The 24,659-nt window shown below is 30.5% G+C and overlaps 5 protein-coding genes across 5 annotated transcripts in view; all 5 read right to left on the bottom strand.

Moving 5' to 3' along the window:
- Positions 1 to 24,659, bottom strand: part of LOC111626149 (titin-like) — a 99,074-nt gene that overhangs the window by 30,583 nt on the left and 43,832 nt on the right. Inside the window, exons 43-71 of the mRNA XM_023369449.1 lie at positions 23,831 to 24,112; positions 23,627 to 23,743; positions 23,378 to 23,542; positions 22,741 to 23,019; positions 22,274 to 22,426; positions 21,507 to 21,800; positions 21,292 to 21,408; positions 21,029 to 21,205; positions 20,719 to 20,866; positions 20,188 to 20,336; positions 19,993 to 20,124; positions 19,524 to 19,688; positions 19,371 to 19,441; positions 19,047 to 19,290; positions 18,864 to 18,959; positions 18,570 to 18,758; positions 18,319 to 18,483; positions 18,026 to 18,231; positions 17,861 to 17,914; positions 7,449 to 7,506; positions 5,426 to 5,707; positions 5,196 to 5,315; positions 4,613 to 4,716; positions 4,213 to 4,516; positions 4,010 to 4,129; positions 3,790 to 3,939; positions 2,860 to 2,937; positions 2,666 to 2,785; positions 2,421 to 2,588 (exon numbers count right to left, since the gene is read on the bottom strand). Of these exons, the coding sequence (XP_023225217.1) occupies positions 2,421 to 2,588; positions 2,666 to 2,785; positions 2,860 to 2,937; positions 3,790 to 3,939; positions 4,010 to 4,129; positions 4,213 to 4,516; positions 4,613 to 4,716; positions 5,196 to 5,315; positions 5,426 to 5,707; positions 7,449 to 7,506; positions 17,861 to 17,914; positions 18,026 to 18,231; positions 18,319 to 18,483; positions 18,570 to 18,758; positions 18,864 to 18,959; positions 19,047 to 19,290; positions 19,371 to 19,441; positions 19,524 to 19,688; positions 19,993 to 20,124; positions 20,188 to 20,336; positions 20,719 to 20,866; positions 21,029 to 21,205; positions 21,292 to 21,408; positions 21,507 to 21,800; positions 22,274 to 22,426; positions 22,741 to 23,019; positions 23,378 to 23,542; positions 23,627 to 23,743; positions 23,831 to 24,112 (4,707 nt within the window). The remainder of the gene's footprint in view (positions 1 to 2,420; positions 2,589 to 2,665; positions 2,786 to 2,859; positions 2,938 to 3,789; positions 3,940 to 4,009; positions 4,130 to 4,212; positions 4,517 to 4,612; positions 4,717 to 5,195; positions 5,316 to 5,425; positions 5,708 to 7,448; positions 7,507 to 17,860; positions 17,915 to 18,025; positions 18,232 to 18,318; positions 18,484 to 18,569; positions 18,759 to 18,863; positions 18,960 to 19,046; positions 19,291 to 19,370; positions 19,442 to 19,523; positions 19,689 to 19,992; positions 20,125 to 20,187; positions 20,337 to 20,718; positions 20,867 to 21,028; positions 21,206 to 21,291; positions 21,409 to 21,506; positions 21,801 to 22,273; positions 22,427 to 22,740; positions 23,020 to 23,377; positions 23,543 to 23,626; positions 23,744 to 23,830; positions 24,113 to 24,659) is intronic.
- Positions 145 to 731, bottom strand: LOC111626128 (neurotrimin-like). The gene is made up of 2 exons (XM_023369416.1): positions 594 to 731; positions 145 to 503 (listed from the first exon to the last, which is right to left on the bottom strand). The coding sequence occupies exons 1-2, from the start codon at positions 661 to 663 to the stop codon at positions 217 to 219; spliced, it is 357 nt and encodes a 118-aa protein (XP_023225184.1). The 5' UTR covers positions 664 to 731; the 3' UTR covers positions 145 to 216.
- Positions 1,406 to 2,050, bottom strand: LOC111626126 (fibroblast growth factor receptor 1-A-like). The gene is made up of 2 exons (XM_023369414.1): positions 1,913 to 2,050; positions 1,406 to 1,822 (listed from the first exon to the last, which is right to left on the bottom strand). Exons 1-2 carry the CDS (start codon positions 1,980 to 1,982, stop codon positions 1,530 to 1,532), a joined length of 363 nt encoding a protein of 120 aa, XP_023225182.1. The 5' UTR covers positions 1,983 to 2,050; the 3' UTR covers positions 1,406 to 1,529.
- Positions 22,354 to 23,366, bottom strand: LOC111626110 (limbic system-associated membrane protein-like). The gene is made up of 3 exons (XM_023369397.1): positions 23,114 to 23,366; positions 22,741 to 23,019; positions 22,354 to 22,649 (listed from the first exon to the last, which is right to left on the bottom strand). Exons 1-3 carry the CDS (start codon positions 23,187 to 23,189, stop codon positions 22,477 to 22,479), a joined length of 528 nt encoding a protein of 175 aa, XP_023225165.1. The 5' UTR covers positions 23,190 to 23,366; the 3' UTR covers positions 22,354 to 22,476.
- LOC111626116 (Down syndrome cell adhesion molecule-like protein Dscam2) lies at positions 23,402 to 24,657 on the bottom strand. The gene is made up of 3 exons (XM_023369402.1): positions 24,200 to 24,657; positions 23,831 to 24,112; positions 23,402 to 23,743 (listed from the first exon to the last, which is right to left on the bottom strand). Exons 1-3 carry the CDS (start codon positions 24,279 to 24,281, stop codon positions 23,619 to 23,621), a joined length of 489 nt encoding a protein of 162 aa, XP_023225170.1. The 5' UTR covers positions 24,282 to 24,657; the 3' UTR covers positions 23,402 to 23,618.

The following is a 24,659-nucleotide window of genomic DNA, read 5'->3' as shown; positions in this document are numbered from 1 at the left end:
TGGCGAACCACTAGCTTGGCAATTGACTGAAACATAACTTCCTAAAATTGCTGTTTCATCTGTAGGTTCCTCTATCCATTGCGGCGAAGCTATTTCATATATACATCAAAAGAATGATGAACATATTCAGAAGTACAAATATATTTTAAAAAATTAAATATGATAAAGTATATTTTAATAAATTATCATAGTAATATGAATATTAAATATGTAATATCATTTACCTTCTACTAGTAACTCAGCTGTAAAACTATCTTTACCAAAATCATTGCTAACAACACAGGTATAATTTCCTTGACTGTGAACTTCTATAGGATCAATTATTATAAGAGAATAATCTTTATCATTTTTTATTCGAATTTCTGAAGACTGTGTCAATTCTTTCCCGTTTTTTAGCCACGTAAACGATAAAGATTTTGGCGATAAACTTGTGCAAGTTGCTATAGCCTTATGGCCAACAGGATATCTTCTTTGAAAGTTAAATGGCTCAACTTTTGGTACATCTGTTAAAAACAAAATAATAATTCCGTTATATTATAAAAATAATTATTATACAACGACTAATGTTAAAGATATGCAAACTTTCTACTCACCATTGCTACTTGCAACTAGAACAAAAAGTGTTGTGAGAGTCGTCCATCTTATCAAATACTTCAACTGCATAGTTATTACTTATTTCTTAATAATCCAAAGGCAGAATATAATATGTAGAACGTAGCGATATTAAAGTATGCATTGGAAACGTAAAATCAGGATAATGTTCTTATTTAAAAGGAGTTAAATAATGTTACCATTAAAGTTAAGTGTTTAGCTTATGTTAGGTACTGTACAGTCATCAGTGTGCATATCGCGCGCCATACAACGGTGTTTTCTCGAATCATATCCAAAACACAATACAATTACGATTTTAAACGATTTACAATGCACGAGCATTTATTCATTTCGTAATAATATATATAAAAGTATGAATTTAAAGGAATAATATATACTTTATTTTACGAATATAGGGCACTTCACAAAATTTGTTATAAGAAATTATTGTCTACAGTTAAATAATTGATAACTTAAATATTATAAAATATATAATATTGTATTTCCTACCCTTAACAGTTAGCTCTATTGTCTTTTTTATAGCCTGTCCAATACTGTTGCTGGCTTCACATTCATATAAACCAGATAGCTCGGCAGAAGCATTTTTGAATATTAATGTACCATTGTCTACTGAAATTGGCGTCAATTTTCCGTTTAAAATATTTTTTGGAGTTTTTCCTAGTATATTTGTATTTCAGCCAATTAATTTCAAATGAAAATTTTAACTCTATCCATTATACGAAACTTTGTATCACCTTCGAGCTTTTTCCAGGTTACCAAGGGTTTTGGCGATCCTGTAGCTTGACAATGAATACTAACAGTCTCCCCTGCTATCATAATTGCATCTTTAGGTTCTTCAGCCCATTGAGGAGGGGCTATATAATAAAATGCAAAGACATGATATAAAGCATATAGATACGTTAATGTATTTAAGATATTCAAACCAAACCTTCGACAAGAAGCTGAGCGGTATAGCTGTCACTCCCAAAATTATTAGTTACCACACACGTGTAATTTCCCTGATCATCTGTAACAGCATGTTCAATGACCATGAATGAGTAATCTTTTTCTTGTTTTATTCTTATATTTGTATTTTCTGTCATCGTTTCACCATCTTTCAACCATTTAAATGTTAGTGGTCCATTGGATGACACAACTAAACAAGTAGCAATAGTTTTTTCGCCAATGGGAACTCGTCGTTGAAAGTTAAATGGCTCAACTTTTGGTACATCTGTTAAAAACAAAATAATAATTCCGTTATATTATAAAAATAATTATTATACAACGACTAATGTTAAAGATATGCAAACTTTCTACTCACCATTGCTACTTGCAACTAGAACAAAAAGTGTTGTGAGAGTCGTCCATCTTATCAAATACTTCAACTGCATAGTTATTACTTATTTCTTAATAATCCAAAGGCAGAATATAATATGTAGAACGTAGCGATATTAAAGTATGCATTGGAAACGTAAAATCAGGATAATGTTCTTATTTAAAAGGAGTTAAATAATGTTACCATTAAAGTTAAGTGTTTAGCTTATGTTAGGTACTGTACAGTCATCAGTGTGCATATCGCGCGCCATACAACGGTGTTTTCTCGAATCATATCCAAAACACAATACAATTACGATTTTAAACGATTTACAATGCACGAGCATTTATTCATTTCGTAATAATATATATAAAAGTATGAATTTAAAGGAATAATATATACTTTATTTTACGAATATAGGGCACTTCACAAAATTTGTTATAAGAAATTATTGTCTACAGTTAAATAATTGATAACTTAAATATTATAAAATATATAATATTGTATTTCCTACCCTTAACAGTTAGCTCTATTGTCTTTTTTATAGCCTGTCCAATACTGTTGCTGGCTTCACATTCATATAAACCAGATAGCTCGGCAGAAGCATTTTTGAATATTAATGTACCATTGTCTACTGAAATTGGCGTCAATTTTCCGTTTAAAATATTTTTTGGAGTTTTTCCTAGTATATTTGTATTTCAGCCAATTAATTTCAAATGAAAATTTTAACTCTATCCATTATACGAAACTTTGTATCACCTTCGAGCTTTTTCCAGGTTACCAAGGGTTTTGGCGATCCTGTAGCTTGGCAATGAATACTAACAGTCTCCCCTGCTATCATAATTGCATCTTTAGGTTCTTCAGCCCATTGAGGAGGGGCTATATAATAAAATGCAAAGACATGATATAAAGCATATAGATACGTTAATGTATTTAAGATATTCAAACCAAACCTTCGACAAGAAGCTGAGCGGTATAGCTGTCACTCCCAAAATTATTAGTTACCACACACGTGTAATTTCCCTGATTATCTGTAACAGCATGTTCAATTACCATGATTGAGTAATCTTTTTCTTGTTTTATTCTTATGTTTGTATTTTCTGTCATCGTTTCGCCATCTTTCAACCATTTAAATGTTAGTGGTCCATTGGATGACACAACTAAACAAGTAGCAATAGTTTTTTCGCCAATGGGAACTCGTCGTTGAAAGTTAAATGGTTCAATTTTTGGAGGATCTGTTGTTTAAAGAAATTTTCTGTCTATAGGTTATTCAAACCGATTACTTCACTTTAAAACTGTATAAATTTTGCGAACTTACCTTCACCTACAACTCTCTTGAATGACAACAACATTAGAAAAATGAAACCGGAATTTGCAATTGCTTCTGTCCAGATCATTATCTCTAATAATTTGTTCTGAATTCTTAATGCATTCATCTGACAAAAGTATGTTTAAAACACATCTAAAACATTCCAAGAGCTGAGAACATAAAACCTTAAATAATCGCGAAGCACAATGGCGATTTCTGAACAAACTATAGAACGACTCGAACGCCACTCATCGCACAAAATAGTAAGCTAATTGTTAGAAAATACGACGATATCCAACACAATGTATTTTTCTTAAATAATTTTTTGTAGAAAAGTAACATAATTGCATAAACTCAAAGTTATATTGTGTACCACTTTAGGCATCATAAGTTATAAAACACAACAATATATTTGTGCATTTTAATCAGATATTCCAATTCTAAAGCTTTATCGGAGAAATATTTTATGAGATTCACATTAACTAAACATAACAGTTTTAACTGTATTACGTACTATATAAGGTTTATATTTTTGTATATTGTTATAGTTCATTGTAATGTAAAATTTTCTTACCATATATTTTAACACTGATATTTTTTTTGATTGAAGGCATAATTCCATTGTCGGCTTCGCACTGGTATATTCCTTGGTCTTTTTCATTTGTCTCTTTGATCAGAACAGAGCCATTTTTGTTTGAAGATAAAAGCTTGCTATTGCTATTGTCTTAAATTATAAATGTTTAAAAATTCGTATATTATATAAGACATTAATATAATTTAGTATTTAAACATACCTTCAAATCGTCTCCAGATAATTTTAGGTTCGGGTGAACCAGAAGCTCTGCAATGTAAGTGCATTGGTTCACCTAACATGTTAGTTATATCAAAAGGTTCCTCTAACCATGATGGAGAAGCTGAAACATCATTTATGGTATATGCATGATTAAATACTTTTTAAAATATATAGTGTTAAATCTTATGTCAAAACAAATCAAACCTTCAACTTCAAGTTGCGCTGTAAAAGAATTTACATACGTTCCACTTCTCACCACACAAGTATAATTACCTCTACTATCTAGCTTCACTGAATCAATTTTTATAACAGAATAATCTAAATCGTGTTTTATTTTTATTTCATCCGACTTATTAATGGTTTCACCATTTTTTAGCCAAGTAAATGAGACATGTTTAGTTTTTGATGTTACTGCACATAAAGCAGTTGTTGTTTCACCTATTGGAACTCTTCGAAAATTAAAAGGCTCGATTTTAAGAGGATCTACAAATAAATAAAAATTATATCGAAATCGTTATATATAGGCCTATATATATAAATTTTTCTTACATTTTACAAGTTTTAAAAATAGAATTTACATAAAAAATTTATCTTACCTTCAGACAACATTGCTGTAACGAGGACTAAAGATGTTTGTATTATTAAACAAGAGCACTTGAATATCGATATTAAAAGCATATTCATAATCCGTTATAGGAATTATTTTCACTATTAAACACACTTTTGAATATGAACAGACATTTCAGCAGATTTTCATCTTTCAATCTAGCGTGTAAGCACACATGAAAACACAGACTTTGTTATAATGGCGACTTTGAAGTCGAGTTAAAATCAAGAAAACAGCGCCACCCAATGTTCGAAATCATAAATATAGCATAAATACTAGCTAAATCATAAAAGTTATAGTCTTAACCTTTAAATTACTACGATAGCCAGTGTTGTTTCAGTATTAACTACACCATAGTTCAATAATATAAAATTATAGTAAATATAAGCTAAGATCTGGTGTCAAATTAGTAGTTAATAGATATTAACCATATATAATTGAGTATGACTTATATTCGAATAGACAAGGTAATGGATCCGGGCTAGGGAACATCGAATTTCAGAACCCTCTCGTACAGAGAAGTAGACCGGGAGGCGGCAAGGGCGGCTTTCCTTAGGATGGTGGAAGCCATNAATCTTACTTTTAAGTTTTTTCCATAATATTTGAGGTTTAGGAGAGCCATTAGCTTTACAACGTAATTCTAATTCGTTACCTAAAATTGCGATTTGGTCTTGTGGTTCTTCTCTCCATGTGGGTGCATCTGAAATTTTATGCGTAAATTATATATTTGATATTTAACACATTGTATTAATTTATCGACTTTAATTCAACACGAAAGAAATATTTCTGTAGATTACAGAAATGTCTTACCTTCAACGAAAAGTTCTGTAGTGTAGGCATCACTTCCGAAATTGCCATTCACTTTACAGGTATAGTTTCCTTGACTCTGTATTTTAACAGGATCGACAATAATAACGGAATAATCTTTTTCGTGTTTTATGCGTATTTCAGAATTATCAGGTACAGTTTTTCCATCTTTTGTCCATGTAAACGATAGAGATTCGTCAGAAAATAAAACTAGACACGTAACTGTAGCTTTTTGCCCAACTCGAATATGACGAGGGAAATTGAAAGGCTGAATTTTCGGAGAATCTGTCGTATAAAATCATCTTTTACGATGCGAAGTTTAAATTCAAAAATTAAATTTGAAACTCACGTAAAGAACCTACCATTGCTTTGAACTTTGCAGCAAAACAGAGTAAAGATATTTATAAATATCCATAGTTCATATTCCATAATTGTTAAAATTAAGTTAGTAAGAAACAAAACACATCGCTGAACTGCTAATACATTACTCCTGATAAAATGGCGTTCTCAGCAACTAACAAAGCCCCGTCAGTCGAAAGCGCCTCTCAACGCTCAAAAATTGAAACAAATTTGCAAAAAAATTATACCACTGCAGTATGATACCAATTGCAATTTTAAGATATTTGTTTGTTTTTAAATTGAATTACGACTAGGTCTTTCTATATAATTTAATTTTTCAAAAAATTTTGGAATTTACTATATGCAAATATAATTTTAAATAGAAACTATTGTATATTATTATTTTTTTTTTAGTTTTTTTTTCTCTGGAAGAATTTTATGTTCCTGTATTATATTAGGAGTTACGACGCTATTGGTTTATTTTTCTTTTTTAGATTTAATTTTGAGTAATTCATGAATAAATTAAATCTTTGATGTTCCGATTATATCATTATTACATTACTTTAAATATATGATATTACATATACCGATTAACAAAGTTAATATAAGCTCACGAAAATGGTGCGTTAATCGAAATATCACTAAACGAATAATATAATCAATATAAATTAATGTAATTAATCTCGAGACTTTTAAAATGTTTACTAACTTTTTAAGATATTTTTAAAATTGTTGTTATTAATGGAATATAATCGCAAAGCATAAGAACATATGCAATAGGCTTATCTATAAAGTTATTAAAGAGCTTAGAACAATATTGTTATATTATATTTAAACAAACTTGAAAAATTAGGCTACTAATATTTAGAAAGGGTAGTTTGGATTATCATTTTTCCTCTTTTATATCTTTTTCAGAGTAGCCGCTTATTGCTTCCTTCATATTTTGACGAATTTGAACACTATTATTCAATCTCAGGATCAGAAGGTCAGAATCTAAACACTTTTTCAGATCTCCACTCGGATATTAATTTAGATAATTTTAAAATTGCTAATTTAAAAATTTGAATTTTTAAAATCAAAATGAATTTTTTGATTTTGAAATTGTAGTTGGTACCATACTGCAGTAGTAAAAAATGAAATTATAGAGCTCTGAGCTTAATTATTATTTAATTTAATTCATTATAAATATTAATTTATTTATGCAGAAAAATATCGGCGGTAATTTTTATTCAAAAATATTAAATTATCAAAAACTGATAATTTCATAAAATACGGCCGAAATTCGTCAAACCGTTTGGCCGTGGCAATCAATTTTTTCTTCGGCCAGTTTAGAGAAATTAGCGGTAAATTTGATTAGATAGCATTTCTGTTTGTTATGCGTTCATCGTCATTTGAACTGTTCGCCGAATGTGCTGGTAGCTTGAAAATATGAATTTACCATCAAAAATAACATCGCCATTTAAAACATGTTATGAATTTATAAACAGTGTTAATTTAAGAAACGCGTTAATAGAGGAATTAGAGTTCTACAGGTTGGTCCATAAGTGGTGCATCATAGGATTATTTTCATAGGTCTTGTAAGTGTTCAAATTTACCCGATTAGCTTTTATTCGGGCTTGATAGGATAATATGACATTGTTTTGTTATCGCATCCTTCAATTCGGCAAGAGTATGTGGCCTAGTGTACAGTACCAAACATGAACACCAGCTCTACTTATTCCTCCTTTAGTCGCCCGTAATTCAATCTGAAAAGAAAAAAAAAAACTTAAATATAGTTAAAAGTTAAACCCAATAGCACGTGACTTATGGACCATTCTGTGTACAACTACATATTTAGATATGACGAATATAGAATTCATTCCTTTTGCAGGATTAGAATAATGTTATCTTCAGTAATGAAACTTTGGAAAGTTTTACTATTAAATCAGTATATCAAAATGTTTGTTTTACTATTCTTGTTAGAAATATATTTATGAATAAATTAGATCTAAAAGTTACTTTTATTTATTTGAGAAACTAGATACTAATTCATCAAGTAAAGGTAATTGTTATTTGTAAATGTAATCATTGGATTTTTAAGATTTTCAAAAATTGATTTGATATTTTACCTGAAACTAGCAAGCTATGATTTGTATGACAGGCTTTAGTCCTGTCCATATGATAAGGTCTGACTCTCATAGAGATCGAAGAACTTAGATGACATATGGGAAATGACCTTCCGACTAGACTGCTCATTAAAAGTAACGACAGTCCTTAGGGGCAAGAGGCCTCGATTAGCTATATACGAACTTCCGATGCAAACTGGAAGTAACGTTATTTCAATTTAAAACTTCCCCCTGGAGGTGTTAGATAGATAACCGGCACGACTCTATTGTCAAAGGAAAAGTATGATGTACAGGGGCAAGTCACTACTAATTTGAGGTGGAGAGCATATATTTTAAAATTGCAGCCCGACATTGTAACGACGTCACAATAAATAATTGTTCGTTATATTTTAATTTATTTTTGTAAAAATGTATTAAATTATAATGCTTCTTTTTATGTTTTGTTTTGTGTTGTATTATCATTGTTAAATTACAGAAAGTGTTATTCATATAAAATTATGATAATTCGCAAATTTCTATTCTATATACATGAAAACATTTTTAAACATTCGTCGTAGTACTTTTTTTCCTTCAATTTTTGAGTGGTCAATACGATATAATATCAAATCGGTTATTGTTGAAAATTCGAAGCGGTTGTTCGTATATTGATAATATAATTAACCGAAATAATAAATGCTTCTTCTATTCTGATTCGGTTTTGATAGGATAAGGCGACGAAAGATCTGGGCGATCTTTCAAGAGAGGTGGACTTTCTATAGGAAATTGTCTCTATTTAGGTGTGACAAACGTGAAGAAAATCCGAAAATTCCACGTAGTCAGATCGTTACAGGCGCGAATTCGCGACTAGCTACATTCATCGATAAAAAACAAAAGTTATGCACGAAGAAGGACGCGTTAAAATCGAATAAAACTTTTATTAATGGAAACGTAATGTAGTAATGGTAACAAGTGATTAGAATATTATAGCAAAGGGACAACTTCCTGTCTAACAATGGAAACTTTAGTAGCATTGTTGGATTAGACCCACGGATTTAAATTACTCCATAGGCTGAAATAAACTTACATCCATAAAAACAAAAATTAAACCCATGGTACTTGAATACAACCAAGTGGGTGTTTATTCGAATCAAGTTTTTCAAGGTACAGATTATTGTAAACAGCCCATTCAATATTGTAATTGTGTAATGTATTACATTTCTTATCGTCTGTGTTTATTTTTTTAGAATTATTTTTTGGTTTCATTTAACGATCCGTGCGGTCATTCACACCAACACATACAAAAACTGATTTTGAAAAATAGCCCCACAGGCTTTAATAAATCTATACCCCAAACGGATTTTAAAAAGTAGATTTACAATCGGTCTGTTCGAATGCATACGGTAACTCGTAAAACTTCTCTTGCCTGGATACATGTTGCGATATAGTCGGGAGGTATACATGCACAGTATGCTATCCTGCGATAGATTTGCCCACAGATGTTGCAACTGCCGCTCCAGGTACTATAATCTGCAATGTGAGAAGTTGTCGGACGGCATTTGATGACATCACGTCGTAAGTTGAAATCGAACATCAACTAGTTTACAATTCCATTCGGTGACAGGGACGACTTTATAAAGTTACCGATTCCAGGCCAAACAACTTCCGCATTTATTTAGTCAATAAGAAAGCACGATATAAACCGAAGGAATTGCAAGTGGAGTTGTTTAGTAATATGGCGGAGAAGCTAGTAACAGCGAGGCAGCTCGAACTAGCGATTAATTTTTTAGACGAACATAAAATGTATCTGGAAAATTTGATATCTCATTTACAGCAAAAGATTGGTCAAATTATGGGAGCATTTCAATATTTTACTGAACGCTGATGACATTGGTTTTCTAAAACCGCGGATAAATAGAGAAAAGTAAAGATAGATTNACATGATCTAATCCATGCTCTAATTCACCTGTCATACATGAATGGGCAAACTGGTCACGCATGCGCAACTTGAGTTGTATAAATCCATTCAAACTTTAAACAACATGTTGACCGAATGGATTTTTAATGGATATCGAACATCTATCTAGAAACTGTTTGGAACCTGAAGCAGAGCCCAGATGGTGTTTGAAAACGTTCATTTATCAATCTTTTTACGTGATCACACCATAAATGGTTCTGGTGCATATATCCGGTGTAATGAATAGTGAATTATCATATATGGGAAAGCTTGTCCCTGACAAGAGCACTCAGAAAAAAACTATGTGAATCATAAAAAAACTCTTGTAATGTGCAATTAAGTCTTTGGTAAGCAAACTTAAAAATTCATTTACAAAGTTATATTAAAAATATGTGTTCGTATCAAATGAAAATATAAAATATCAATCAATAGTCTATAACCAAATGATATAATTTATGAAACTTTTTTCATAGACATAGAATGATTTCAAAAGTAATGTGAAACAAAAAGCGTTGATGAGAAAAAATCGTCTGGAAAGACTGGTGGTTAGGTTAGCGAGTGGCCTTGCGAATTGTTAGTGAGAAGGCGAGAAGAATTGAATGTAACAGATTATCAAGTGACACTCGGAAAGTCACTTCTCACACTGCAGACTTAACTACAGTGAGAAGTTCTACCGAGATAATGACATATCCATCCCTTCAGATATCACGAGTCGTATTTGGCAAATATATCTCACAGAAGACTAGAGTACCAGATCACTCGTAGATTTTCAGCACTTTTTTAAGCAATTAAGGAGCCAATTGCAGCTCCAGATCCTCGAATTGCCGAATCCTGGTCTAGATCATACAGTCGTTGTCATCAGTATCATCTTATTTAACTCTTATCTAGAAATCTTGATCGGGCAGTGAAGCATACGATCTCCACAATTGTTTTTCTTTCCACAGCTCCTTCAAAGACACATTTTATGTCTTTTTTATTTCTTCTGCATGGTTTTGTCATTTCTACTATGGTATTCTATCAAATGATTTTATTGATGCGAAAGCGTTAGCGAAGCCTCTTCTATGTAGCTTACAAAATTGCGTTCGATTTCAGCATTTGACGGGCCGAATTTGAGAAAATTTTGCCATTTCGAGTAATTGCGATGACGAATATAAAAATGTAACGATGGCCCTTTTAAATGTAAAAAATAGAAGTCCATGATTATGTTTTTAATATACAGTGGGATCAAAGTGACAATGTCCGTGTTCCCTGAAGCTCAGTCGCTTCAGGGAACACGGAACTTTAAAATTAAGGAAGGACTTTAAAATTAAAGAAGAAAAATAAAAAACAGCATTGCATGTGTCTAACAGAAAATAGGCACGAAAACGCCTCTACCTGTCAACAAGTGCAAGGATCGTCTCTCCGTACCCGCTCAGTGGAAGGATCGCATCGCCCATGGCCGGCAGATACGAGGATCGCCTCTTTTATGGCGGAAAGTGCAAAGTTCGCGTGTTTACGACCATCACGAACAAGGGTCACCCTTCTGTGCCTAACAACTACTGTACAAGGATCGCTTCTTTCTGGCTTCGCCTCAATTCTGTCGCCATACGACAAAGTCGCGCGATGTCCTAATAATAAATATTAGATTATTGTGGAGGGTAAAAACTGATCGGATTGGATTAAAAATCTGCTGCCTACAGAGCCTGAAATATGCGTCGCCCCTATATAAACTTATTATTTAAGAATTAGTATGAATTAAAAATTAAATTAAATTCCGTTAAGCTTATACAATAATTTATTATTATGTAATTTTGCTTTTGTATACGCAGATTTATATCTGCATATGCAAAAGCAAAATACTTGATGATTAATTTTCTAATTGATAATAATATACAGTAGAGCATCGATTATCCGACCCCCGATTAACCGTCACCTCGGTTAACCGACCGCGTTCTAGTCGGCAAATTCAAATGTCCGCTAGTGATGTGGCGCTACAATATTTGGCTATGTCTTGGCTACTTTAATATTATTTTTACGTGTTTTAGCTGGCAACACTGGATCAACCATGAAAGGGAGCCAGTATTTAAACGAGGCTAAATTTTCTAATTTTTAACGATACAATAGCGACGATTATTATTTAAAAAAAAATTTTGTTAGGCTTAGCATCGATGAAAATTAAACGCGAAGTAGATTAATAGCGATATACTAATATACTAATTACATGGGATATAATAATATACTACACTAATAATGGATTGTTTCATACTTTTCGGTTATCCGACTTTTCAATTATCAGACCAACCCCAGTCCCCAATTGAGTCGGATAATCGAGGCTCTACTGTATTTAAATGATTATGCATCTAAAATTGTTCAGCGCTAGAACAACAAACATAGAGTACAGAGTAAACGTAAACGTAAACGTGCCTTTAATAGTCACACTATAATAATGTTATAGATAATGCTAGACTAAATATCCATCGGTTTTGCAGTGACCGTCAAAATCGCTGCGAAGATTTTGAGTGTGTATGCTGCCTAATAATTTTATGCACTAGGCACAATAACATACAACTTTTCGTTAAAATTGCAAAATTTAATTATTACTACTTGCATTTAATTTATTTTGTATGTATTGGATTTACAACAAATCAAATTATATTAATTATATAATAATTTACTTATGAGTAAAGGTTCAGAAAAAATTTCCACCCTATATAATTTTTTTTTTGATTCCACTTAGATCATAATCCGCTTTTGGGATAATTGACCATCTTTTATTTTGTAAATCTTTAATTAATCGCTTACTTTAACATGTATGTAAGTGTATCAAATCTAATCGTATGACAAATCTATCAACAGAAGCAACTGAACTCATATGACGTGTAGTGTGCCGGTACTGTACATATATTTTCCGTAATCAAATTCCTTCATGAGTTATGTTTTTTTTCCCTCTCTGGTTTTCGCATTAATAAATAGAATCTGGTTTTTGCGGATGAATTGCAAATTATTCGTAAAATCCAAATTTTATTCTCAGATTCTAATTTTTACGTGTGAATGTGGTGTTGCGTAGAACATTTTAGAAACATATACAAGGTGAATACCAGAATTACGTACTGTTTAGCCATAACTTCTAAACCAGTCAGTCTGAAGAAAACTTTCGATGTCACTTTTCAACATAATCCCTGTCTTTAGACACACTTGGCATCTGTTTAACCACTTGTTAAAACACTGTGCGAACTCGTTTTCTATAGTCCTTCGGAACCACTGGAAAACTGAACTATCAAAAGCAGATCTTGACGAATAGTGCGTAGCATGGAGTGAATCCTTCAGTTTGCAAAAAGCCAAACGTCGCTCAGGGCCAGATCTAGCGAGTACGGATGGTGCGGAAAGATTTCGATGACCTTTTCTATCAGAAAATTTCGGACAACTTAAGCTCTGTGCGGCGGAGCATTGTCCCAGCGCATAGCAAAATATTTGCCGGCAAAATTGAGGGGCCGTTCACGAATCGCAGGCATCAAATGTTTGTCCAGCATGTGTTTTACATACTGACCGGTAATCGTATCACAGTTTTCAGGAGAAGTAACGACTAGAGTATGGCTCATTATTGGTGGAGTTTCTTTCACCTGAATATTCTCGAACTAACTCGAACTCATATGCCTTTAAACCCAATCGGAAATTGAAATGTGGTGACTGACATATGCGACACCTCATCCATTCGAAAATCCACGGAGCTACAGTAGCAACTCTTACGCATCACAGAATTCCTTATAGAACCGCCGAGATTTCACCAGATAAATAACATTAATTTAATGCCGAACTCCAGGTTTTTGTAACAGTTGAGGTTTCTCTGACCTCCAGTACCAGAGAAAAATTAGTCATAGTCTGCACTTGATTGTGATCTCTCAAAGTAGCAAACTAAATTGATAGACGTATGACCGACAAATTACTTAATAATTTTATCCACATACAATCATATTATATATGCATCGGTAGACTTAAGTAAGTTAGAAGAGCTAATTTATTGTATTTCTCATTTTCATCGGCAATATATTATGGCTGCAAAAGATTCTCCTTCCTAGAGCTATTTGATTTGAATAATCACGATGTTTCATGGATATTTCAGTCGATATCATTATCATATTTTTCATTATGCATCGTAAATAATTGTGCTGATGTTTTCGTGATGTTTTCGATCCCAGACGGACTAATAAAAATTGGCTTGGAGAAAATTTTGAAACAAAAGTGTAAAGTCCCTTTAGTATGATTTCACAATGACTGTTGACAGTTGTTTCATTTAAATCCACATTTTTAAAACTAACATTTATCAGTATAAGAAAAATAGTTGAAAGTAATCATTTATAAACTGGAAAGCTATCTCGTGGATCTCGAAATTGAAAAACTGTGCTGTAGGCAAATTTCTTATCGACATCTCGTGAGAAACTAGACCATAGTTTTTCAATTCCATTCTCTTTAATTTATAGGTCTTGATAAAATGACGTTACATCATATGGCTCCTTCTATTTGGGCTACAATTTGAAAAAAATTGTAGACCTATAATTTCCCACTGTCGTCCGTTTGCCTGTCAGTCTGTCTTTCCTTAATCTTGAGAACGGAATTAGATAAATCAAATCTGAGACCAGATATGGAAACCTTAGGGGCAGGAGGCCCCGATTAACTATATATATGAATTTCTAATGAAAACCTGAAGTCGTGTTATTTCAATTAAAAAATTTTCCCGGTGTTAGATAGAAGACCGACACGACTCAATTGTTAAACGAAAAGTATGATGTACAGGGGCAAGCCACTACTAATTTGATGTGGATAGTTTATATTTTAAATTAAGTAAATTAAATATATGAATAAAAATCGTAGTCCGGAATTGTGACGATGTCACAATAAATAATTGCTCGTTCATTTTCATTTTTCACTGCCGAACAGTATTTCAAAACTTTAACATTATTTTCAGTAAATGAAATTACTGATATTATCTTTAATACTTTTCATGTTATTTAATTTAATTAAGAGGACTATTCTTAAATTCAGTTAGAATCGTCTTAATACAGCTACTATAGTTATGACAATGATTTTTAGAAGTTTTTTAGAAGATAGTAGTTCAAGTGAAATTATGCATAATGAGTCGAAAATATAAAGTGTATCGTTCGTAACAGAACTGTTCGTACTAAACATAATAAACAAAATAATAGTAAAGTTAAAAAAAACAAAAATAAACTTAAACTCGTTACAAACATATCAAACAGAAAAGTAAACTTTTCTGTTCGCTTTTTTTGTCGCCATCGAACTTTTGTGTAGCCAGCTATCAGCTTTTCTCTAGTTTAATGAATAACAAAATGAATAAATAAGCAGTGAGTATGAGGGTTTATTATAATCAAGTTTAATTATAATGCAATTATAACATACAGGCCTATATACAGGTTCTGTTTGGGAAAAAAAAGAATATACATTAACATATAGATATATTGTGTATATATAGGGTTTTTCATAAGTCACGCGCCATAGGAGATTGTGCATGAAGCATGAGGTGCTTGTAGGCAAAGCATAAGGGACAAGTGTATATGTCTGGGGTGGCCAAGCTTTTTGATAGTTCGAGCCATTTTTCAAAATTTGAAATTTTTCGCGAGCCGCAATTAAATACGTATTAAAAAGTTATGCAAAAAATTCCATTTACAAATTATATCCGTAGCAAGAGTGATACAAATTGTTTCCTTTAGAGCACAATGTCAACTGTCCATTGCAATGACAGTTTACAAATTCAAATTTGGTCTGGAGTTGGTCGATAACGGACGATTACGCCACTGTTTATGTTCGTTCGCGCAGTTTTCGATGAGTCATATCATTCTTAACTTGGACGGAAATGAAATTTATTACAACGTTGTTGTTAGTAATTTAAAAGACATTTTGAAACACAAACGAAAATATAACAACACGAAAATGAAAAGGGAACTCGTGTACATTTATCGAGAGCCACAAATAATCCTTCAAAGAGCCGCATGTGGCTCGCGAGCCGCAGGTTGGCCACCCCTGGTATATGTACTGGTTGTATATAATACAAGTGTATATGATGCAACATTTTGGGTCTACAATAATGTCAAATGAAAATTAATTGCAAAAAATTCATGTGTGGTCGATTACTTTCAACTACTGCCTAGATGTATAGTTCAGTAATTCGACTTCAGGAAACGAAGTGTTCGGAATTTCTTTTCTTTTAATCCCTGTTCATCATATACTTTCAATTTATTGATTATATTCCAGAAATCGATATTTATTGATATAAGTTATTATATGCAATTACAGTATTGTATTATATGGGTCCGGACATGACATATCAGTACCCTTTAGCTCACCAAGGACTCTATGAGAGTTAATCTTTCTTGCAATTTGGATCATTAGTATTTCCTGTCATATCCTTCAATTGTTTTTAGTCGCCAGTCTGTCTGTTCTGGTTTTTTGAGTTTTATTAAGAGAAGTATTTATCCATAAAATTTTCGAAATTTTAAAAGTGAATGCTAGATGTATTTTTACAAAATAAACTTATTTATGTGAACAGTGGCTCCTAAAATTATATGGCGTGAAATGTTTTATAATTTACTCAAATTACTATATTTATAATTTTAAAGCTTTAAATCTTACAAATTAAATACGTAATAAATTACATTATGTGATTTTTATTAAAAAATAAATTATGAAAATAATTGTGACAAATACGTTTATTGGAAACTGCAAATACATTCGTTTCAAAATAAATTTTTTAGTTAAATATAAGCAGTAAAATTGAATATAAATATTCACATAAAAAAGATTATGTAGCTGGCCGTAATATAAATATTTTTGTATATTTACAAAATGCATTAAAATTTAAAAAAACAATAAAAATTTAAAGTACAAACAATCATATATAAACCTGTGTATGATTGTTTAAATTTCATAACATGTTCTTAAGAATTATGTGGTTATGTTTTGAAACAATTTTGATTCCATAATTAGTTAAATTATGTTTCTGTTTTAAATGTAGGATAAACCTACTTACAGCTTTAAAAGTATGCAATGTAAAAATTTGTAAAAATTAAAATATCATTAAAATGATAAAATATAATCAAATAGTTATATTTATTATTTCTATCATTAAAATGCATTTGGATTGTATTCCTCTTTTTATCAACGAATTCAATCATTATAGTTCAGTAACAATTCAGTAAATCGATTTTATACAACAATATTAAATAAATCGATATGTTTANATTTTAACATTTTGAGGGCGTCCAGGAACCTCTAAAAATATAATTAATAAATAAAAATTTCAAATAATAATTTTAAAAAAGTCAAATAACTAACCTAATATAGACAATTTGACTTTTCTTTCATCAGATCCATATGTGTTTTCGGCAATACATATATATAGAGAGCCATCATCTCGTTTTGTTTCTCGAATAACTAATTCAGATTGAAGACCCTCCGATGTAAGAGTCTCGAAGTCTTCATATCATTCCTCTTTTTATCAACGAATTCAATCATTATAGTTCAGTAACAATTCAGTAAATCGATTTTATACAACAATATTAAATAAATCGATATGTTTAATGAGGAAGTCCAATTTGTGTTTTAAGTATTGTATTAAATTTTTAGTTTGATTGTAATAAAACGAAGAAACGCTAATTCTGAATAGAATATTAAAAAAGATCCAAATAACATGATTATTTTGTATATATTTCCAATAAGAATATTGTTCTAATTTTTAGAAGTTCCATTTGATTTCAAATTGAAAAACATGGTAGATATTTCTTTTCTATTTCAGTTTAAAAATCGATGTACATGCATAACAACATTAATTACTCACCCGCATGAATTATGCAATTCAAGCGATAGCATTAAACATGACATTTTCCACCAAAAACTCTTATATTTATCAGAATGCATATCATAAAATATGAAAAATGAGTATCCAAAATCTTTTTTGTTTTCATGATAACATGCGACAACACCAGACACTATTTTTTCTATTGTCTCTTTTAGCTCGATTATGCTAAACATCAAATCTTATTGAGGACTATCATATAAATGAAGATCAACTTTCTTCTTTAGAGAACTAGGTCTAGGAGGTGGTATTGGTCGTTCGATGTGATTCTGAATTAAAATAATACTTATATTAAAACTTAGATAAATTATCTTTTAATAAAGTGTAAAAATGAAATATGCTAAAAGTTATCATTTAGTATTAATGCTACACGAACTTACTTGCTGTACAAATGTTTTCATTTCATGATCCATACCACTTTTGGCAAAATCTCCTTCTGGATCATCTCTCATGGGAATAGTGGCATAAGGTGCTGGATAAAGTGAAGACATGGAACATTCGTTATTTACAAGAGGACGATTTTTTTCTACATCAACGTATCTTTGTATCGTACCTCCATAGTTAGATTGTTTATCTTCCATTAAGCCTAAAAGTGGGATTTTATTTACAGAACAATTATAAATTTTGCAATTAAAACGAAAAACAATCCCATTATTTGACGAATCTCGATTACCTCGTTTTCTTCTTTCGTTTTTGAGCTTTCTAACGCAGACACACGCTACTATAATTGCTACAAATATGGAAGTTAGACAAGCCGCTATTGGAATAAGTACTGATATCTGGAAATATGGAGGATTCCATACAGTCTTATCGATGACAGAAGATAATTTATAGCCTTCTGTTAATTAATATTAAATTTTTCTGTTAATTTATTTATATTTAATCTATTTATTAACTGTTTTTAAAACAATGAAATTTATTTACCAACAAAATCTGTTCTAACTCTGAGAGTATCACTAGGATCACTTTTTCCTGCTTGATTTGCAGCAGTTAAATATAATTCATAAAACGTTCCACTATCTAAATTGCTCAGTGTATATTGTTTCTCATTAGCTGGTATTAAAGATGTCTCTTTCCAAGAATTAAATCCTCTTCTATAATGCAATATGAATCCTATAAATAATCAGAGTTTCTTCATTTCAGATATCCATAATTAATTTTTATATTGAATAGTTTAATTTTATTATTTTAAATGAATATAAATTTAACAAACTTTACCTGTTAATGGTGTTTTAGAATGTTTTGCTAGCCAATTAACACTGATAGAACTCACAGTGACTGACATTAGAGAGAGAAAGGGAGAATGTGGAACATCTGTAGTAATTAAATAAAATTTAGTACTGTTTCATTATAATTATAATGAATTGCATATTATAAAAAATTATAATGCAAAAAACTGACCTGCATCAGTTGTTCTTTCTATCATTTCATGACAAGGTGGTCCACTACCTGCAGAATTATAAGCTTGTACGACAATACAGTATTCAGTGCCTTTCATCAGTTTGGTGAGAAGATATTCTTGAGTTCTTTCTCCTCCATACTCAACAAATTTAAAGTTATATGACTGTGCTATAGGCGCTGCTCTAATTTTATAACCTATATAATATCCCTTTAACTGACCATTCCAACTGTCCAAAGGTGGAGGCTTTAAAAATTATTTATAAGAGAAACAATTTATAATTTACAACATTTTTGACATTAATTCTTCAAATTCATTATACATACTTTCCAAGTTACTTTAATGGTAGTAGGGCCCTTTTGTTCGATACTAACATCGACGGGGGGAAGGCTGGGTTCTGAAATGTTTAAAGAAAATTGTCATAATTATTTAGTAAATTTGATAGCTAAATGATACAAATATTTTAAAATATAACTTACCTTCTTCTCCAGTATGAAAACGTACTGGTTTTGATGCTTCACCTCTTCCGACAGAATTTTCAGCTACTACATTCACAACATAAGAAGTGCCTGGATGTAATTTATCTATCATAGTAGAGGTTTGCAAACTTGATATAGGATGTTCATGAAGACGATGAGGTGCACCTGCAACGGATTTATATCTTATTAACCAATTTTTGCTTTTATAATTCGTATATAAAGCTAAATTATGCAGAGAAGGTGTGATTCATTGAATAACAGTCCTACTTATGTAGGTGAAAATTAATTTCAAAACATAATTCTAACTTAAAAGAGAGAGTTTTCACTCCTAAAATGATTTGGGTGTAAATTTTTTATAAATATGTAAACTAGTTTTTGTAAAAATTAACATTTGAATTAAAATTGGAATTTTATTTGCTTCAAATAGAATTAACTTGTATCTCTACCGATTCATTAATATTTTATTCACCTTTTTCTCGCCAATACTGCACTATATACTTTGTAATAGGGCTATTTCCTGTATAAGGCACGGACCAGACAACTGTGGCACTTCGACTCCACCTTTCAGCAATTTTAACATTTTGAGGGCGTCCAGGAACCTCTAAAAATATAATTAATAAATAAAAATTTCAAATAATAATTTTAAAAAAGTCAAATAACTAACCTAATATAGACAATTTGACTTTTCTTTCATCAGATCCATATGTGTTTTCGGCAATACATATATATATAGAGCCATCATCTCGTTTTGTTTCTCGAATAACTAATTCAGATTGAAGACCCTCCGATGTAAGAGTCTCGAATACTTCATATCTAAATAGACAACATGATTGATTAAAACGGATGGAAAGAATGTATATACTATTAGTTTATCGAAGTATATTATTAAAAGAAAAATTTTAAAATTAAATTCGGATGACGCGTCTGATGTCGTGAATGTGTCCCACTCATCCAGAACCCCTAGAATGGGATATCGATTTGCTGACGCTCGGTGAAGATTTTAACGATTGTATGGATGAGGAAAGTGGAGTTAAGAACACAATTAGCATTTATCGAAGAAAGAAACTGTGTTACTCGTTACTACTGATAATAATTTTGAATCTTATAATTATTAGTAATCTCGGAAATTAGTATTATGAAATATAATGTGTATAAGTTTGTTTTATAATTTAAACATTTAATAATTAACACTTACCTAGCATTTCTACTTTTCGATAACTGTAAGGGGCCTTTTTTCCACGTTATTGATAACGGTTGATCTCCGATAGCATCGCACCTCAGTCTGGCGCTATCTCCTTTCTTACTGGTTACTGTGCTATATTTCTCTTCAAATCTTGCTGGAACTAATATTAAAAAAATATGCTATATATATCTAAATAATAATTTAATTTGTTGTTATTGTTTCGATATGTGACGTTGTTAGGATATCTCGTGCTGAATTAAATAACCTGAATTAAATAACCACACATACACACCATTTATTATTCTTTCATTTATTATCTTACCAAATACGTCTATTTTTATAATTTTTTTAAGTGTATTGCCGAATTTATTATCAGCTTGACACATATATGTTCCACTGTCTTCCTTTTTCACATTTGTAATAATGATTGTGCCATTTTTAAGCACGGTCCATCTATCACTTTCTGCAGCTAAAATTGGTGTATTTTCTGAACTATCGTCTATAAAAACAACGAGATATATTAAAATTTAGGCATATAATTTTTAAAAAGTATATATATATAAACGGTTTTAATTTTGTACTTACCTAACTTTAACCATTTTACTTGAGGAGGCGGAAATCCGAATACCTTACAATCCAGATAATGATTAGAACCAAAAATGATCGAATGATCCATTGGTTCTGTGATCCATCTAGGAGGAACTATTGAGAGAATATTTTTATTTTAACATAGAAAATAACTTATACATATGCATTATAATAATAATAACAACGCTTGTAAAAATAATCTTTGTTCTTACCTTTAATATCAAAGAAAGCAGTGTGACTGTCTGAGCCAATTTTATTTTTTACTTTACAAGTGTAATTTCCTTTATGTCTAACATCAACGTGATCAATTATCAATGCAGAATACAAATCATGATTATTAATTTTGATGTCTTCATCACTTGTTAGAACAACATTATTTTTTAACCAACTAAAAGTTATTGGTTTAATTCCATCTGTAACTGTACAAAATATACTGATAGATTTACCAGCAATTATATTATCAGGAAAACTAAAGGGTTGAATAACGGGAGTATCTAAAAACATAAACAATTAATATTAATGAATAATCCTTTTTTATCATTTGCAATGAATTATTTAAAAATTTTTTTAAAGATAATACTTACCAGAACAAATAACTGGATATAATACACTGATTTTCACGATGATAAAGATTATAACCAAAAGTTTAAATAATATACTCATTATAAAGTATTTCAACTATTAATAACACTGCAAGAAAACTTGAGTTATGCTTTGTATATTGTAAACGAGCGGTGAGAAAGCGCCACATCTAGTCGAAAACAAAAATCACACTTTTTCGAAATTTATGTTATAAAAATAGATTTTATATGTATTAATATAAGTTCCAGATATATAATTAATTTAGTTAAGGTAATTTTAATATTTATGTAGTTTATGAAATATGTATTATGTTGAAACCATCTGATATCCATAAATATTGAATGTTTACTTTTAATAATTTGTACAACCTGTAATTTAAAATATTTATTATTCTTACCATGCACTATAACCGTAATTATCTTTCTTAAACTTGGAGGTATCCCATTATCAGCTTCACAGACGTAATTTCCACTGTGTTTGATATCGACATTTGTAATATAAAATGTACCATTTTCCGATTTTTGAACGTTGTTTGTGGAATAATCGTTTTCTAAATTTGAAATGTTTTGAGAGAATAAATAATAATTGTTAAAATATAAGTTAAAATTCTATAAAGCACTTCAAATACATAAAAGAAAACAAACTCTCACTACCTGTAAATCGTTTCAAGGTTACAGTTGGCAAAGGATGACCATCAGCTGTACACTGAATTGTTAAATTGTTATTTCTGATTACATCTAAAATTTTAATATCATTCGTCCATTGAGGCGGAACTAAAAGAAGTTACATTTGATATATATTTTAAAAAAATAAAATGGTTTATTAGTTCTGAAAATGTATTAAAATTAAAATATATAGACTTACTTTTAACTCTAAGCTGAGCTGTAAATTTATCTTCTCCTATACTATTCTGTACTAAGCATGTATAATTGCCAATACTTTTTAAATCAACAGGCTCTATTGTTAAAACAGAAAACTCTTCGTCTGTTTTTAAATGAATTCCAGAGATGTCTTTTACATTTTGATTATTTTTTAACCAATTAAATGTTAATGGTTTTTTTCCAAGTGCAAAACAGCCAATACTAATTTTACTTCCCATTTTTACTTCTGATGGAAAATGAAATGGCTGAATCTTTGGCGATTCTAAAAATTAAAGTGTAAAATTTAATGATTTTATTTAAGTTAAAATATTTTAATATATCGCAAAGCATATTAAAATATACTGGCGTTTACATACCTTGCTCATAAGTAAATCCATAGCTGATTAGTTTCATGATATTTAACGCTATTATTATTTGTGTGGATGTCAGCATTATGTTGTTTATAAGGACAATTAGAAGTAAGAAAAGCTACTAAATGTGTTTGAATCACAATTTAACAACATGAAAACTCAGTGCAAGTAGCATCTGTTCAAAGCGACAAAACGCCATACAACGGATACAACACGAATTAAAGCATACAAAATATATATTTCATGATTTAAATTTCTGGAGAATTATACCTTTAACACTTAACGTGATGGTCTTTTTCAGAGAAGTTCCAATACCGTTATATGCGGAGCATTCATATAAACCTTCGTCATTCTTTGAGATCTTAACAAATGTCAGTTTTTCATTGTCCTTAATTTCTTTATTATCCATACTGACAGAAGAATCGAAAGGGCCTTCTAATACGAATATTATCAGAATATAAATATATCGAGATTTGGAATTATTCGAGAAATACATTAAAATATATTAAAATTATGTACCTTTTCGTACCCAAGTAATAGTTGGCTTTGGGTATCCAGAAGCTTGACAAAGTATTGTTATATTACCATTTGCGACTGCTTCAGAATTTTTCGGTTCTTCTATCCATGAAGGCGGAACTATATTTTCATATATGTTATTAAATTTTATATACTATAAGCTTATATTAGAATACATTTTAAGCAAATTTTTATACAATAATTTACCTGGAATCTGTAAGTTTGCTGTATGTGAAGTTGAACCAAAGGCATTAGAGACAATACAAGTATAGTTGCCTCTGTTTTGTTCATCTAAAGGATCTATAGCTAATATTGAAAGGCTAGTATGAGTATGAATTTTAGCGTTTGAACCATCTTTAATCTCTTTGTTTTCTTTCATCCACATAAACGTTAAAGGTTTATCACCAGAAATAACAGAACATGACACACTTAAACTATCTCCTGTTTTCAAATTGTCAGGAAACGTAAATGGTTTAATCACTGGTAATTCTAAAAAAATAATGAACATATTATAAATCTCAATAACAATTTAATAAATTCATAACAAATGTGATAAGTAACAAGATAAAAACTTACCTGAAGCAGAAGTATTAATGAAAACGATTGATATCATCTGATATAAAATAAAAGTGATGATAAAATGAATCCTCGAAACCATTTCGACTCGTTCGATTAATTAAGTATACAGATAGATTTATATTATCTCCGGAAAAGTGATGTCTGATCGTAAAGCCAATTCAAGTAACACTACTACCATTATTGCCTAACATTTCTTTCTGCAGCGCCGTACAGCGGAAAACTGAGGCATTAAAATTGTTTTCAGTCATAATCACATAATACTAGAAATTCTCCAGGAATCATAATAATTTCTTTGTATCATAAAAATATCATTGAAAAACATATCTACAACTCTAAACAATTTAACAATAGAAAATAAGGCATATAAAAATCATGCCCTTTCTAGTTTACACAAGCAAAACACATAATATGATTTCTGATAAATAAATATAATTTATTGATACTATATACATATTAA

Source organism: Centruroides sculpturatus, unplaced genomic scaffold, assembly GCF_000671375.1.
Source record: "Centruroides sculpturatus isolate CEXI.00-Female unplaced genomic scaffold, Cexi_2.0 scaffold305, whole genome shotgun sequence".
Taxonomy (NCBI): domain Eukaryota; kingdom Metazoa; phylum Arthropoda; class Arachnida; order Scorpiones; family Buthidae; genus Centruroides; species Centruroides sculpturatus.
The sequence above is the reverse complement of the archived record's forward strand: the minus strand, read 5'-3'. Positions and strand labels throughout refer to the sequence as shown.

Coding starts and splice junctions, on each gene's coding strand:
- LOC111626110 (XM_023369397.1), bottom strand. CDS start 23,189: ATGCTGACATCCACACAAATAATAATAGCGTTAAATATCATGAAACTA. Junction 23,020..23,113: donor TGGATTTACTTATGAGCAAG/GTATGTAAACGC, acceptor TTTAATTTTTAG/AATCGCCAAAGATTCAGCCA. Junction 22,650..22,740: donor AGCTCAGCTTAGAGTTAAAA/GTAAGTCTATAT, acceptor AACTTCTTTTAG/TTCCGCCTCAATGGACGAAT.
- LOC111626126 (XM_023369414.1), bottom strand. CDS start 1,982: ATGCAGTTGAAGTATTTGATAAGATGGACGACTCTCACAACACTTTTT. Junction 1,823..1,912: donor TCTAGTTGCAAGTAGCAATG/GTGAGTAGAAAG, acceptor TGTTTTTAACAG/ATGTACCAAAAGTTGAGCCA.
- LOC111626128 (XM_023369416.1), bottom strand. CDS start 663: ATGCAGTTGAAGTATTTGATAAGATGGACGACTCTCACAACACTTTTT. Junction 504..593: donor TCTAGTTGCAAGTAGCAATG/GTGAGTAGAAAG, acceptor TGTTTTTAACAG/ATGTACCAAAAGTTGAGCCA.
- LOC111626116 (XM_023369402.1), bottom strand. CDS start 24,281: ATGGTTTCGAGGATTCATTTTATCATCACTTTTATTTTATATCAGATG. Junction 24,113..24,199: donor CATTAATACTTCTGCTTCAG/GTAAGTTTTTAT, acceptor TTATTTTTTTAG/AATTACCAGTGATTAAACCA. Junction 23,744..23,830: donor AGCAAACTTACAGATTCCAG/GTAAATTATTGT, acceptor ATGAAAATATAG/TTCCGCCTTCATGGATAGAA.